Source organism: Psammomys obesus, unplaced genomic scaffold (genome assembly GCF_907164565.1).
Source record: "Psammomys obesus unplaced genomic scaffold, mPsaObe1.curated_primary_1811, whole genome shotgun sequence".
NCBI lineage: Eukaryota > Metazoa > Chordata > Mammalia > Rodentia > Muridae > Psammomys > Psammomys obesus.
Window position 1 is genome coordinate 7,034,701 of NW_026590859.1, and position 14,650 is coordinate 7,049,350.

At 43.7% G+C, this 14,650-nt stretch overlaps 1 protein-coding gene across 2 annotated transcripts in view; it reads right to left on the bottom strand.

Annotated features, from left to right (window-relative positions):
• Gpatch2 (G-patch domain containing 2) overlaps positions 1-14,650 on the bottom strand; it is a 156,254-nt gene that overhangs the window by 13,666 nt on the left and 127,938 nt on the right. Inside the window, exon 10 of one of the 2 annotated variants that reach the window (XM_055609175.1) lies at positions 7,625-10,937. The exons of the other annotated variant lie outside the window; for it this stretch is intronic. Within the exon in view, the coding sequence (XP_055465150.1) occupies positions 10,717-10,937 (221 nt within the window). The 3' untranslated portion in view covers positions 7,625-10,716. Of the gene's footprint in view, positions 1-7,624; positions 10,938-14,650 lie in introns of those variants that run through there. 2 annotated transcript variants of the gene reach the window in all.

Genomic DNA, 14,650 nt, shown 5'->3' on the forward strand with positions numbered 1-14,650 from the left:
ACAAATACCAGCCCATTGCTGTTATATGGGAACTGTTGTGTGTGTGTGTATGAATTTGAGACATAATCCTGGTGGCACATGCTATCATCGGTGTTTTAAATATACCGAGGGTGATATCTGATGGGCATCGGGTGGTTTCTGGTTTTTGAATTTCCTGACTCCCTTGCGTTCTGTTGCACACAAATGTGGCAGTGCCTCCTCCTGTACTGCAATTCTCTCCTTACAGACACAGCCCTTTTGTCCTCAGCTTTGGTCTTATTTCTGTTCCTATTATTATAGAGGTTTTCTGGCCACCAGCTGCTCCTTTTCAGCATTTATGAGGATTTGGCCGTTTTTGTGGTTTTATTTCGGTGGTGGGGAGCCCTGAGTTCGGCTCTGGTAAGGGCTCCACCGGCTGTGTTTTGTGAGTGGCTTATGCATGCGGCAGGTGCACACCGTGCTCTGATTTCGGCTTTGGGGCCTCCTCTTGCCTTGGAGCCTGTGGAAAGTTAGCTGTCCTCTGCACCTCCCAGAGCGGGAGAGACTAAGGCTTTAGGCTAAATTGCCAAATCCTGTATTTGTGCAGCAGCAGGCAATAAGTGAAGAGGCTTAAGCAGTGCGTTCCTACTGTCTGAAGCCCACAGACCCTGCAATCAAACGTGGAGACCATATTCCAAAACAATTGTGTCCCATGACGGTTTATTACAGAAGAGTCGGTGTCTCTGAGGATGCTTGCCAACAAGACAAAGCAAAACACTGGATCTCTTCATAATTTCTACTCCACAAACCACAATTTTGTAGATGATAGCTGAGCTCTTATTCAGATTTCAAAAACCACTTTGTGTACTTAGAGACCATTCATTCACACAGGGCCCAGGATGAAGGATTCCTCTGCAGGCAGCAAGCGGCAGCAAGCAGCGACGGTCTGTCTCTGCTGGGCCCATTCAAGCTGCCTGTGACCTTCTCTGCCAGCCATGCTGACAGCCTGTGAAGACTGAGTTAACCATGAAGTCCACCCAGCAGCCAGGGCTAATGGGCTCCTTCTCCCTGCTGTGCTGAAGTCGGGGTTTACCTTCCTATTAGAAGGGTTTTATAGCTACGCCGGAGTCAAGCCTTTATCTCTACATCAGAATGCAGCCAGCAGCAGCAGCTTCCACACTGGCAAGCTGCAGATGCCAGCCAACTTCACTAACAGTGTGACCAGGAACACTTGCAGTTTATACTCTTGTCGCCTCTGATACTTGGTTTACAGATCCCTGCAAACTTTCCTCTTAGTTTAGGAACAGCCTGGGGCAGGCTGTGCAAGAGACCTGGTGTATCTGCCTGAAATAAAATGAGGCAGACCCTTCTCACACTGGGTATGAAATGGTGCTTCTGCTGGCATTCTCTAAAGCATGAAGACAGTTTAACCCCCCCCCCCCCCCGTACAGAGTGTGGGTCCATGGACTCTCTTGTCAACCTTACTCATTTACCCAGGGTTAAATTTCAATTATGGACTAGTTATTAGGTACTGTATAACTAAATGTGAATATATGCACTTTGGGGCTGAGGAGTGAGTGTGTATATTAAGAGATAAAAATGACCTATCATCTATCTATCTATCTATCTATCTATCTATCTATCTATCTACCAACCATCTATCTACTATATCTATCATCTATCTACTATCTATCACCTATCACCAATATAGAAGCAATTAAGAATCAATCCTCCTGTCAAAGAAAGTAAAAAATGTTATTTTCAGTCTTTTAGTAACTTCTTAGAAAGGTAATTACATAAAAATAAATATAGTTATTTTAAAGATGAGATTGATAGAAAGAGTTGGTATTTTACTAGCTTCTAAATAGACAGAGCCTACTGAATAATCTTCTTAAGCTAGATGAGAGGAAGAATACAGGCAGGGACAAGGACATGTCAGAAAAGAACACAAATGAGGAGTCATTGAGAGATGAGATCCTAGAAAACCCCAGAAGGTAGCCCTGGACAGATCTGTGTGGTTGGGTACCTTGAGACTATTCTCTTATTGTAACACAGGGCCTATAAAGAATTACACATTTCCCCAACTCTTATTTTTTGAAAGTCCAGTGTGGGCCTATCTTGTATTCACAGCATGAATCCTTGCAGTGCATCTGTTTAGATAAGATTGGTTTCTGTGCCCATTGGCCAATACTGGGGCCAATCTGCGTATGGACTGTTTTGAATATCATTGCTGAATTTATGTTCTAAAAAAGGTTTTAAGTCTCTTATGGGCAGTGAGAACTGTATGAAATTCATACAGTACTCACAGTAGCCATATGGCGTATGCTCCATAAATACCTAGCAAGTGGCATTTAATTAGAGGACAGGGAGAGGGCACATTCTGCACTGACAGAATACGACTGTCATTGATCTCAGTTTGCTCAGCAACGAGCCGTTTACCTAGCCTAACGACCTCCGAGATGCTTTATTTTCACAGATGCAAAAGTCATATTAAAGAATGAATCCAAAGCCAGCTGTAGTGGCACACACTTGTGATTTCATCACTCAGAGGGCTGAGGACTGAGGCAGGATAATCTCCTGTTCCAGGGCGGCCTGGCTGCATAGTAGAGATGTTTCAACTACCCCACTGCCATCTTGGACCCAAAAAGTCTTAGCCAAACCTTGTATTAACCACACCCAGTCTGAGACAGACTGATGACCATTTCCTGGTATTATGCATTACAACTTTGGACACGGAGGAAGACAGGTGCATTCTAGGTAGGTTAGGGTGTTTCCACCCAGAGCCAGGCCAAGCTGCTGCAGTGGGCCAGTTTACTAGATGCTAACGCAGGCTGAAATTTCCTGTTATGTGTTCCTTTGGTTCTATCAATGTTGTCTGTCAAGTAGATGACGTTCTGATTTCCTCATTGCAAACCTCAGCCTCCTTTGTTGTGTTTAAACAAAATACAGTTTTCATGATCTAAATAAGGAGTACTTAGAAAGAAATCCATCCCTTCCTAGTGTTCGTGTCTTCGCATTTTTCTTGGGGTTGTTGAGGACCCTCTGTAGCCACTATTTAGAAAATTTCATTATTCATTGCTGATACTTTTCTCAGTCCCTGTAGCCTTTTGTGTCTTTTCTCTGAACTTGTTTCAATTCTTCAGACTGTGTATAGAGCGAAGGTTGTGGCCCCAGACTGTAGCTCTTTCAAAAACCCACCCTTTCTTCATTGTTCGGGGAAATCTTCTTGAGAGCCTGGCCAAAACCATACTGCCCAGTTAGCAGCGCTCTGGTTCTGTGAACATGAGACCAACATGGTTTGAGGCGTGTATGTCAGGGGCTACTGTCAGATGTTCACATGTAGACCCTATCAATTCTGAATTTATTTTACCTGTAAATGAGCTAGGAGAGAATGCTTTTATACTATATTGTATTTTAAAGGTAATATTACACATAAGTTATAGGGTAAAATAGTATAAAATATTTTAAAAACTTTTGATACCATACACCATAAACAGATTCAGAATATCACTTTACATACAAATCCTGTCTTCAATATTAATTTGAGTTGCTAATAAGTTACCTGTAAACAACAGAGCATTATATATAAATATTACATAAATTGGACTTTCTGGTCACTTAGGAGTGAGACTTTTTCTAATTATACTGCACTGAGGAAGCACCATCTAGTCTTTATAGAGAAGCAGGACCAGCAAGAGGTGGGAACACTTAGGGACTCACTGGACAGTGATGCACGGTCCCCAGTGCAGGGGCAGCACTCACTGTGTCAATTCTCTGTCCCGTCTAGCTTCTTCATTTGTGAATCTTGACTCTGAAACCAGAGGTGAGGTGCGTTTCTTGAACAGAAGCAGGGTGGACAAGATGCGAACTCAGGTCTTCCAACCCCTGGCCACTCCTCCCCTGTAACTTGACTTACTCTTTGGCTGCTTCCTTCTGATGGGAGGAGCCCTGGGCCTCCTATGGGATAGGTTAGAAGCAGGCGGAGAGGTAGGTGTGTGGATAGGGAGCGGCTGCTGAGGGAATCAAAGCACCTGTGGGGTTAGCTCCTTGACTGTGATGACCCAGAAGCTGCAAGTCAGGACAGGAAGACTGAAGGACGTGGGTTCAAATGGCTTTTTACAGCTTTGCTATGCTCCATTTTACTCTGTAAAAACTATAAAACGGTTCAGTGAAAAATGCCACATATCATACACCCATTAACATATTTAAAAAGTACAATAGCACTCTGATTATTTTCCAATTTTAGTCTTGCTTTGAAATAATGGGCCTATCCCTGTAGATAGGAATGGTGGGGTTAATATTTGAGGAAGTCAGGCTCAATTTAAAAAAAATAAAAAGGAAATATGAGGCTGAGTCCTTTAACATGCTCTTTTGCCACAAGATAGAACTTTATTAAAGCATTAGAAGGTATAATCGTGCCTTTAAAACTATACATTCTTAGCTGACTGCACAATCAGAAAGAATCCAATAGGTCAAGTATAGTGGTACTTTTCAGTGTTTTATAATGCATTTAAATATTATCCAACATCCAGCAGAGAATTAGTATTATATGAATGTAACAGGAAGCCTCTTAATTTAGCCTGTGCAAAAAAGGGGACATTTATTATAAGATAAAGGGGTGCCTTATGGGACCAAGACGAAGTCTCAGGAAAGAATTATAACCATGGTAGAATGCTCAGGAGTCCCATAGTAACCCAGATAGGCCACTTTGCCTTCTTGTCTGCTCACATAAAAACTAAAAACGGGACAACTGACTGTTATTATGACTTCCAATTTGTTTTATTCGAATCTATGATGAATATTTAATAAACACTGGCCTAGGTCCATCAGCTTTTCTGTCCCCCACCCCGCTCCCCGCTCTGTGGATGACGATGTGTAAATAGCAGCTGAGGGGAACATGAAGAACAGCACAGGACTTCAGGTTTGTAAGTGTCTGATGAGACTAGATAGGTGGTAAAAACTATGGGTTATTCTTCATGATGGCTCTTGACTCAAGTCTTCTGGCTTCCCAAGAAGCCCTTGGGAGAGACTGGTCCCCAGAGCAAGATGCACTCCAAGAATTCTTATTCTTCTGATAATGCAATTCTCGGTGCACTGCTGTTTTATCAAGACCGTGCTGTCCGTGAAAATGCCTTCTGGCCCCTCCCTGGATACAGGGACAAGTGAAGAGAAAGACTATTTGTTTGATGTCGTCAGATTCTCTGGAATTTAATCCTACACCCTCATGGCTGAGCTAGCCATTCAAAATTAAAATGAACCTTTCATCCATGTGTATCATAAATGGGCATTTATCAGGATTATATGATTTTGCAATCCATCTGAATACGTAACCAGAATTTGTTTTCTTTCCGTTTCACTATGTAATTGCCATGCAACAAGAACACAAGTGACAGGTTTGAAGAACGGATAAAATGCTGTAAATTGGCCAGTAATGGTGATATTTCCTCATCTTCTGGAGAATCCATTTATTCTCTCTCAACAAATGAAGGCATTGCCAGCCCACACTCATCTTGTGGCCAGACGGCCCCACCAATTTCTAGATGTGAGCAAGTCCTGGAATGCAGATGAGTCCAACTAACGAAGGCTTTCAGCACAGGCAGCTGGTCTTTGGTTGCCTCAATTTCTAAATCATCCGTAATGGGGCCAAGACCTCCCAAGCACTAAAAAGAGTGAGCTGACATGCTGGACAAACTGTTAATTTTTTCCTGAAGAAGCTGCTGTATCGCACATCTGTCACTGTGGTGTGGACAATTACTCAGTGCGCTGGGGAGGGAAAATCTGCTGCTCATTTCTAGCTGCGTTGTTAAGGGGCCTCATGGAGAAACAAAGGCCTCAGCCTCAGAATGCACTGGCTCCAGTGTGCTTGGCAATTCTTCCCTCAGTCCGGGTACTGTCCTGTGACAGCAGACTGTGTGGAATAGACCAAGCTGCGATTTCACACTAGTGAAGGCCTCAGATATGATAGGATTGAAGCATAGTATGTATATGAAGATATGAGCCCAGAATCCAGGCTTGTGGACAAGTCACTGTCACTATGAGTCCCACACACTACAGGGTGTATTGTTGGGAGTGCTGTGGGTTTCCAGTTTAGACTCCGACCTTTAACATGTGTTCCTGAGTGCTTCCCACACACCGGAAAGCTTTGAAAGATAACGTCCCTCTTCCACAAAGCATAGGTCACCTACATTGACTCTGTAATGAACTACAGCTGCCAATGTAGAAGGCCAGAAACCCAGTTTCTCAGCAGTAAGTAGAACCTGCTCTATCTTCTTTTCCCTCTTTTCTAGGTTCTTCTCTCCATCCCAACTGTGTAGTCCTGGTTTATGAGTAAGCTCACTTCAATTAGGGGTTTCTGAACTGTTTATTTCTGAAAAGTCTATTTTCATATAGACTTTAAAAATTATGGTTTTTATTGAGACAGAGTTTCCTGTAGCCCAGGCTGGCTTCAAACCTGCCTGGTAGCTGAGGCTGGCCTCCCGATTCTCCTGCCTAGACTTCCCAAGTGCTAGAAATACAGCCACGTGTTACACCTGACCATCACAAATTTAGTAGTAACATGCGAACAAACTGACAATAACTGGGCTGTTTCTAGTTGGGATCATGTTTTAATAACCTTTTGGCCAAAAAGTCAAGAACTGTGTGCACTGCTAAAGCGCATGACTTATCTGGAAAGGTCAGACCAAGGTGGCGGTGCCAGTAAGTACAGAAACAGATAGGTGCCCTTCTCTTGTTGCCTAAGCTCGATCCTCAAAAGTTAAGCCTAAACAGCTGAGACAATGCTGATGCAGCAAGAGACAGAGACTTTGAGGGTGATTTACTCTGAGGTGACTCAAAGCCAGGTGACAGTATTAATGTACAGGTAAGTACTAACTCACAGTGGCAAGAGTGGGACACAATCTGGCAGTCAATGGCAACGACTGGCCAGGCACAGATCCAAGTCTCCTTAAGGTGTCAGGTGTGGAAAGTAATGAGTCCTGGCACTGGAAGGACCCAGCGGCAGGAGCCGCATGGTCCACGTGTCGGCTGAGTTTGTAGTTGTATAAGCCTGTTGCAGATGAATAGTTAGTACCTGTTGGATTAAAAAAAAAAAAAAAAAAAGACTACTTACTCTAACAAGTGTACCCACTTTGGCGGAAGAAAAGATAAAATCCTGTTACCACAGAAAGGAAAGTGTCTTCTCTAGCAAACCAGATGCAACAGTGGATATTACAAAATATTCCAAGTATCTGAGCAGGTCATGAGAAGGAAAGCCTTGCCGGGGGAGAGAAAGAGCAGAAGGTAGGTCCATTGCAGTTTCAGAAAAAACAAAAACATAAGTGTGGTAGGACAGCTCACGATCAGTTATAAATAAATTTGTGAGGCAGATACTGGAAATGACCATTGAATGTTAACTGTGTGTCACTACGCTGGGTCAAGCCCAGAGCCTCCTGTAGGCTCCACTACCACTGAACAAAACACCCAATGAGTGTTTTCGCAGTATTTCCACCCCTGGTTTCCATTACTCTGAAGTGAGGAGAGGAGGCCTGGAGGTGTATCCAGCAGAGTCCAGGGCAGTGCAGAAGGCCATAGACATAATCCCAACTACCGCATGACAGAGCACACAGAGGGAAGTAAGCAGAAATAAAGGAGGGCCAGGAAGGAACTACGCAGATGATGGCTTCTGAAATAATGTTCTCACTGGGCTTTATTCTTTCACTTCTTTGTTGAACGAATAACAATTTTTTACAAAAAAAGTCAAAGTATTCCTTGCTAACAACTTCATTTTACAGTACCAATGTAGATCATTTCTTTTTCTGAAAGACAAAATACAAGTTAAAATGGTTTTAAAAGTATTTCAATGATTATTCTCTTATGAAACATGTGCTCAAAATGAAATGCACTGAATACCAATTTGAAATGTTAAACATGAAGGAAGGGCAGAATTTCTGAATCAGGTCTGTACACTGCACGAAAACGTAGCCACAAATGCCCGTGAGCGTGTACATGCCCACACGTGCGCATTTAACCCTGCCGCCTCGACTTTTTGTCTGCTTAATCACTACAGTCAAGAGTGCAAACCACTGTGCTCACTTTATGAGCAGTGTGGACTCCATGAAGTAATTCAAGCTGCACTCAGCAGTGGACTTGAATTGGTACTTATTGGTTCTCCCTACGCAGGCCTGTCTGTCCTGGAACTCACTATACAGACTAGCTTGGTCTTGGACTCATGGCAATCCTCCTACCCCAACCTCCCAACTTCTGGGAATATAGGTGGATGTAGAATAGCTGGCCACTTTGAAGGAAATGATTTTGAGGGGAATGCAGCCATACACATTTTATTTAGGAAAGGAAGGGGAAGGGAGAAAATGGCTGCAGCCCACATCCGACTGGCATCAAATGCGTACAATGTGGAGTCACAGTGCACACAGCCAAACTCTTCGTTCTTTGGCTACTGTGGGGAGTGGATGGGAAGGAAAGAGACCTTAACTGATGAGGTTGCAGAGCAGCAGGGCGGATTCCTGAGGAAGCTGAGGACGTCTCCTAATACCATTTAAAAGCGATACGAAGGACACATTTAAAAACATGAACTCCTTTGATGGTGTGGGCTCCATGAACTGATTTGAACTGACAAAAATTGATTAATCTCTATTAAATGTAAACAGCGGGACTCATGTCACAAGTAGACATTAGATTTACACGAAAGTTTCCTATTTTAATTGTGTTTACTTCTCAGCTACGGTAAGGAATAACAGAGTGTACCATCTTGCAGATCTTTACAAGGACTTGAATGTAAAAGGGGGGCTGTGGGCAGACAGGGTGGGGTAGGAGCTGTCTCTGTTACTGTTTAAGTGCTCATCTTTTACTCTAAACAGATAAACACTTGTACAATATAAACTGTTCTGTGAGGCAAGAAGTTTCTAGTGTGAAAGTAGAACTTTGGTGTTACAGCAGCTCAGTACGAACCTTCCGCAGAAGCCAGGTCAGAAGGCTCGCACCGTCTGGAGGGTACCTATGGAAAGCGCGCAGAAGGACCAGTATGCAGGCCGCCCTGGCTCAGCATGTGGGATGCTCCCATGCATCCTCTAGAACAAGGTAAAATGATCACAGTAGCCACATCCTCCAAAGCTCAGAGCTAAGTGTGCACTGGCCTCTTCGTGTCTCATCAGCTCGAAATCAAGCCCTTAAAAATCCCAGGGCTTTACAAGACTGTCAGGAAATGGAGTTCAAACAAAGAAATGCAAACAACTTTGGAAGAGACCCTTGAGTACAGTATACTATTACAATTGTTACAGTGTCTTCCACCTTCCCTCCGACATGCGGACAATTACCATTTAGGAGGACAACTGTTAAAAATGCCAATTTTCTAGTGACGAACTTGTACAAGCAGCAGTGCTTTGCCCAACACAAGAGTTCCATAAGCGCTCAGTGTCCATCTGTCTTGTCTGAGCCAGCCCACTTCTTACTACAATTCTCCCAAGTAAGACAGTTCCTAGAAGAAATGCAAATGTCTGCCAGACTGTGAAGGCTGCATTTTTATAGAGGACCATGTAGGAAATGGTCTGTTAACTATTGAAACCTTTCTATGCCTAAAAAAAAAAAAAAAAAAAAAAAAAAAAATTAAAAATTATTTTCAATTTACAAAATTGAAGTTCACACTCCGTTGTTCAAGGCTACCGTTATATGGGTTATCTCAACCTTTACTGGACCAATTGAGGCCACTGTAAAGTAATAATAATTATCAGGGTTTTTAATGAAGATCATAAGGAATCAGTATTTTCTGAACAAAGAATAACCTAAAGTTTCTGACATTATTAAGTGAATGACGCAGAACTGGAATGGAAGGAACAGAGTGTTTTGCTTAATTGTAAAGTAAGTGTTTCAATCTGAAAATGACAGGTCCCCCAGTTTCTCCTGTACCTTGGGAGGTTGGTTAGGCCATTGCCAGTAATCTCTGTTACCAGGAAAGCTACTTAAATCTTCAAATAAACCGACTCAAGAGTGTAATCATTTACTTCAGTGACTAAAGCTTCAGTCACTGTTCTTCATCTTGGAGCTGATCCTTAAACACCAGCCTTTCGGAAGAGGTAGGCATCTGGAGGGCAGGGCTTACAGTTCAGTCAGCAGAATTGAAAAATACATTTTCTTTTACTAATATTTTACGTTCTAAATGAGGTAACGTTCATCAAATCTGCACTGGAGGAATGTTGAGGGCACTGTGGTGATGAGGACGAGGTTACCGTCTGTCAAATGTCTGAGGGAAACACTGATTGCTCTCTGTCCACCGAGGATTCATGCTACAAATCCTCAGGAGAGCCCAAGTCCAGGAATGTAAGCTTACCAAGCCCTTCCCAGATGTGCTTAGGTCTCCATGGATGGGGACCAGACAGAACTACCTAGTGTACGGTCATGAAAAATGCGATCCTTTTTGGCCTACTGGGTGTGCTCGAGTTTCTCTGGGCATTACACACATGCATGAATCGAGCAAGGCAGTAGAAAGAACTGACGTCTAGGATCAAAATAAATAAAAGACCAACTGTTCTTCCTATCTAGAGACTTCTGGAAATTATGAGGAAATGTAAAGGGTCAACGTTCATACTTCAGCACCATGAATTGTGATGGAATCCCATTTCTATCACTGCACTGTGGTGGGGCTCTATGCTCCCGGAAGCTGGCTGGAGGCAACGCAGAGGTCAGCATCAAACCAGGAAGCTCTACGATCATGTTAGGACAACAGGGCATGGGAACAGAAGCTGCAGGTTTTCTTCCTTGCTTTTCTGCTCAGGCAGGTTTTCCCGACGTAGGGGCAGAGCTGGTGGGAGTGCTCTTTTGTAGAGGAAATCCAAGTCCTAACCCTTTTGGCCTTTGCACAGCTTGAACTGGCTCAGAGATCCCTCTGCCATCTCTCCCGAGGCCTGACCCAGGTGTCCATCCCATACTCTGAAGCATGCGGTTCCCGATGTTGCTCTCCAGGATTGGCTGGGCGTTTTCACCTACAATTCCTGAAATGAGAATGTGAGAACCCACAGGTAAAGACCTACCGGGGCTGAGAAACCAAAGCTTGACCTTTGTTTTACCATCCATTACACAGGCATCCTGCAGTGTCCACTGTCTACCTCCTACAAAGCCAAGGCTCAGATGAGCTCATGTACATGAAGACAGTTCTACAAACTAGGAAGCGCGCCACAGCTGGGTAGTCTTCATTGTCTCATGGGTTGTGGTGAAAATGCAACTTATTCTGCATAGCTCACATTTGTCCTAAATCCTGAATGTAATGAAGCCAAACCAAACCAAACCACAACTGGCTGTACCCTAAATTCCTAAGAATTTACAGTTATGAGTGTGTAACTTATGCATACAAGTGCTGTGCATGCCTCAGAGGCCAGAGGCTGATGTGGACAGTTCTTCTATCACTCTCCATTCGACTTTCGGAGAGCTCGGTGGTTGTGTAGAGAGCGCGGGCCAGCGAGACCCTGGATCCTCCGTCTGCCTCCAGCACTGGGGTTACATGATGCAGCACTCGGCTAATGCTGGCCATCTGAGCTCAGGCCCTTATGCTTACATCCCCAAGCCTAGTTTCATGACTCTCTTCTTCTTTATTATCCAGTCTGCCACACCCCTTAACTCTTTGCCACCTTCTCCTTACAGATCCGTGCAGTAATGGCTATAGAAGCAGGTAACACAGGAATGACAAAGAAAAGAAACTAGAAACCTGTTCATGACGGTCCTCCTTGAGACCTGAGGGTGCCTGTGGTGGCCCAGCTCAGGCCTTGTGTCTGGGGTGCCTCTGTTCTGAAATGTGGACAGTGTTCTTCTAGAAAGAGGCTGAAATGGCAGCTTAACATTCTCAATGGCTCGCACAGCACCTTCAGCTCCCCCCATCAGTTTCCTATCACCACAAAAAAGGTAGGACTCTATACCACTCCTCCTCATAGACCCTGTCCTACAGGCAATACAAAGCACAGGAGGATACCTAAGCATGCACAGTGACAATAACAAATACCCAAGGGACTCCAGACATAGCACTCTCCTAGTTCTGGTGTGGATGAGGTTGAAACTTGGATGAAATTTGTTACTGTCCTTTAGACTGTGCACATACATTTCCATGTGTCCTTTGGCATGTATGTCCCAGTGGAGAGGAAACCAGTGCAGCGTCAATGGCAGACCTAAGCTGGCATTCGGGGAAAGTGGAAGCGGGCTGATAGCTCTGTGTTGCAGAATCAGGCAAAGTACTGCATATGCCACGACCTGCCGCCTGAACAGCAACAACTGATGTCTGACAGAGTTCTTGGCTAGCTCCACTTCCTGCTTGAATCAGTACACAAAAACACTATCATTCATGAGACTGTGAGAAAGACAAGATAGAGGAAATGAAAAATGGACAAAAAAATTAAAGAAAAACATTTTTTTGGTCAAAGTCTTTTAAAAACTATATATGTATTTTAATTTTTTAACAGCAGCTGGGGTGGCCACCCTGATCCTGTGGAGCTGCTGAGCAAGTATCAGGAGAACACCATGTTGGTATAGGCGCTCAATGCTGGCTTTTCTGTGAGTGTGGCAGGGAATTTAGTCCTGTACATAAGCTGAACGCAGGTCAGAGGTCTAACGCTGACCTTGGTGACACATCTGGTTACACAGAGTTTTGGGACAAAAGCTTGCAGAAATTCAGCTTTAATTAAAAAAAAAAAATGAAAAAAGAAAAAAATGAGGCCAATCTGAAGCATATCTGGAAATTACAATGTGATGGTCAAATTTAGTTCTAAGTGAAATGGTGAAAACGATGCATGACCGCGATTTTAGAGTGCTGGTACAGAAACATGGAGGCCTGCAGAGATTGCTCTACTTCCAAAGTTATATTCTTATAAAGTGGCAAAGAACTTGTTCTTTCTCATTGTTTAGAATCGTGCCTTTTCTTTTTTTTTTTTTTAAGTTCATAAACATAGAATCAAATAAAGCAGTATTTTACACTTGGAAGAAAAAATAAGGGGCACTGACTTCTCAATGTGATGTACTCCTATATACACACATTAGAAAAGACAAAAGGGAAGGTCCACTCCGCTCTTCATGGGTTGATTCTGGAAGGCAAGCCCTGCTGCTCTCCCATTCTTGTTCTGTGAGAGGAAGACCCAGGAGGCCAACATTGCACTTAGCATAGCCTAGGCTACTGCCATGATTCCCTTTTCTCTGGCTCCCAGCATTGCTACATCTTAAGGTCTTTTCCACGAAAGCTCCGAGTGGGGTTGTGGCAAATGCAGCCTGATTCACTTCTTGCTCCCATCCCAGGCTGCAGCCTGACTGCTGGGTCTCCTGAGTCTACTGCAGTGGATATGCCAACCCAGACGCTCCCCAGAGTAGAGCGTGGTGGAGGGCAAGTCACTTGCGTAATTGGCTCGAGAGAAGAAAATCTCGCATCGGTCTCTCTTAGCCACTGATCTATCCAGCTGACTGCGAGCCTAATTGGCAGCGTGTTGAGTAATTTGGCTCCTAAAGCGTTGTATTGATGTTGGATCAACAGCCAGTAGAAGGGGAGGTGACGGGCTGCTTCCCATATAACAGCAAGCAAGCTTGCTCCATCTGGGCCTGCCTGTATTCAGAAGGCGTTTAATAGTTCTCGCTTCTTCCTCCCAGCCCTTTCGCTAGCCAGCAGAAGGTCAGGGCTATTATTATTAGCAGAGTTACGAAAACTGTGAGTGGTAATTATGTCCTCAGTGTCTGCTGTGGGGACATGGAGAGAGAATGTGGCAAGCGACAGTGCTGTCTGCCACACGCTTCAATCATTGAGCTGTAATAGTACACACAGTTTTCATGTAAGCAAAATCAATCTAATATATATTTCACACATCTGCTTTTGATTTACTTTATTCCGGGGCACTGGAGATGGAAGCCAGGGCCTTTCGATGCTCGGCATGCACTCGCCCACTGAGTGTGGTTCCCAGCCCTGCACTTATATTAAAAAAAAATGAAAATGATTATTTAAATTTCAATAAAAATATAATGTAAAATTATATTCTTTTCTTAAGTGATGAAACCCAAAATGAAAGACATTATAGTCTTTTACTGTGTTTGAGGAGTGTTTTTTGCGGTAGAGGTTTAGGTTATATCAAAGAAAACAGTAATCGACAACAGGCCAGATAACAGTAGCTGCAAAAAGCACTGTAGAGTGGAAGATACTGAGGTGTGGCTGGCACCACAGCACAACAAAAGGATTTAACGTTTTCCCCATCAAATCCTTAGTTAGCTAGGACGTCTAGAAAAAAGGAAGACCACAAGCCAACACTGCTGACTGCCTGTAAGAAAGTGTGACGATAGTTTTCCTCTGTTCCTCACTGCTTTCGCTCTCCTCTACAGATGGCATCTGTCACTAGGAACATGCAGTCTGCCGTCAGGCCTCCTGCTTCAGCACTCCTCAGGTTTACCACAGTAAATCTACATCCTTTGCTGGACACACACACTAGCTTTGGTATGTGACTTTGAAGGAGACAGAGAACAAGCCATATATTAGAAAAGTCAATACCTAACCATATCAATATTCATTTTACATTGTCAATACTGAATACAAAGGTGAAGGAGCACTAAATAAGCTAAGGCGCTGAAATAAATTTGGTGTTCCTGTCACAATTAATAAATGTGCAACCAATACCACGGCTGGCTGGTGCAGCCTTAGAAAGACACTGAAGTCTGCTCAGCACACTTGCTTAGAGGACTGGAGGACTGT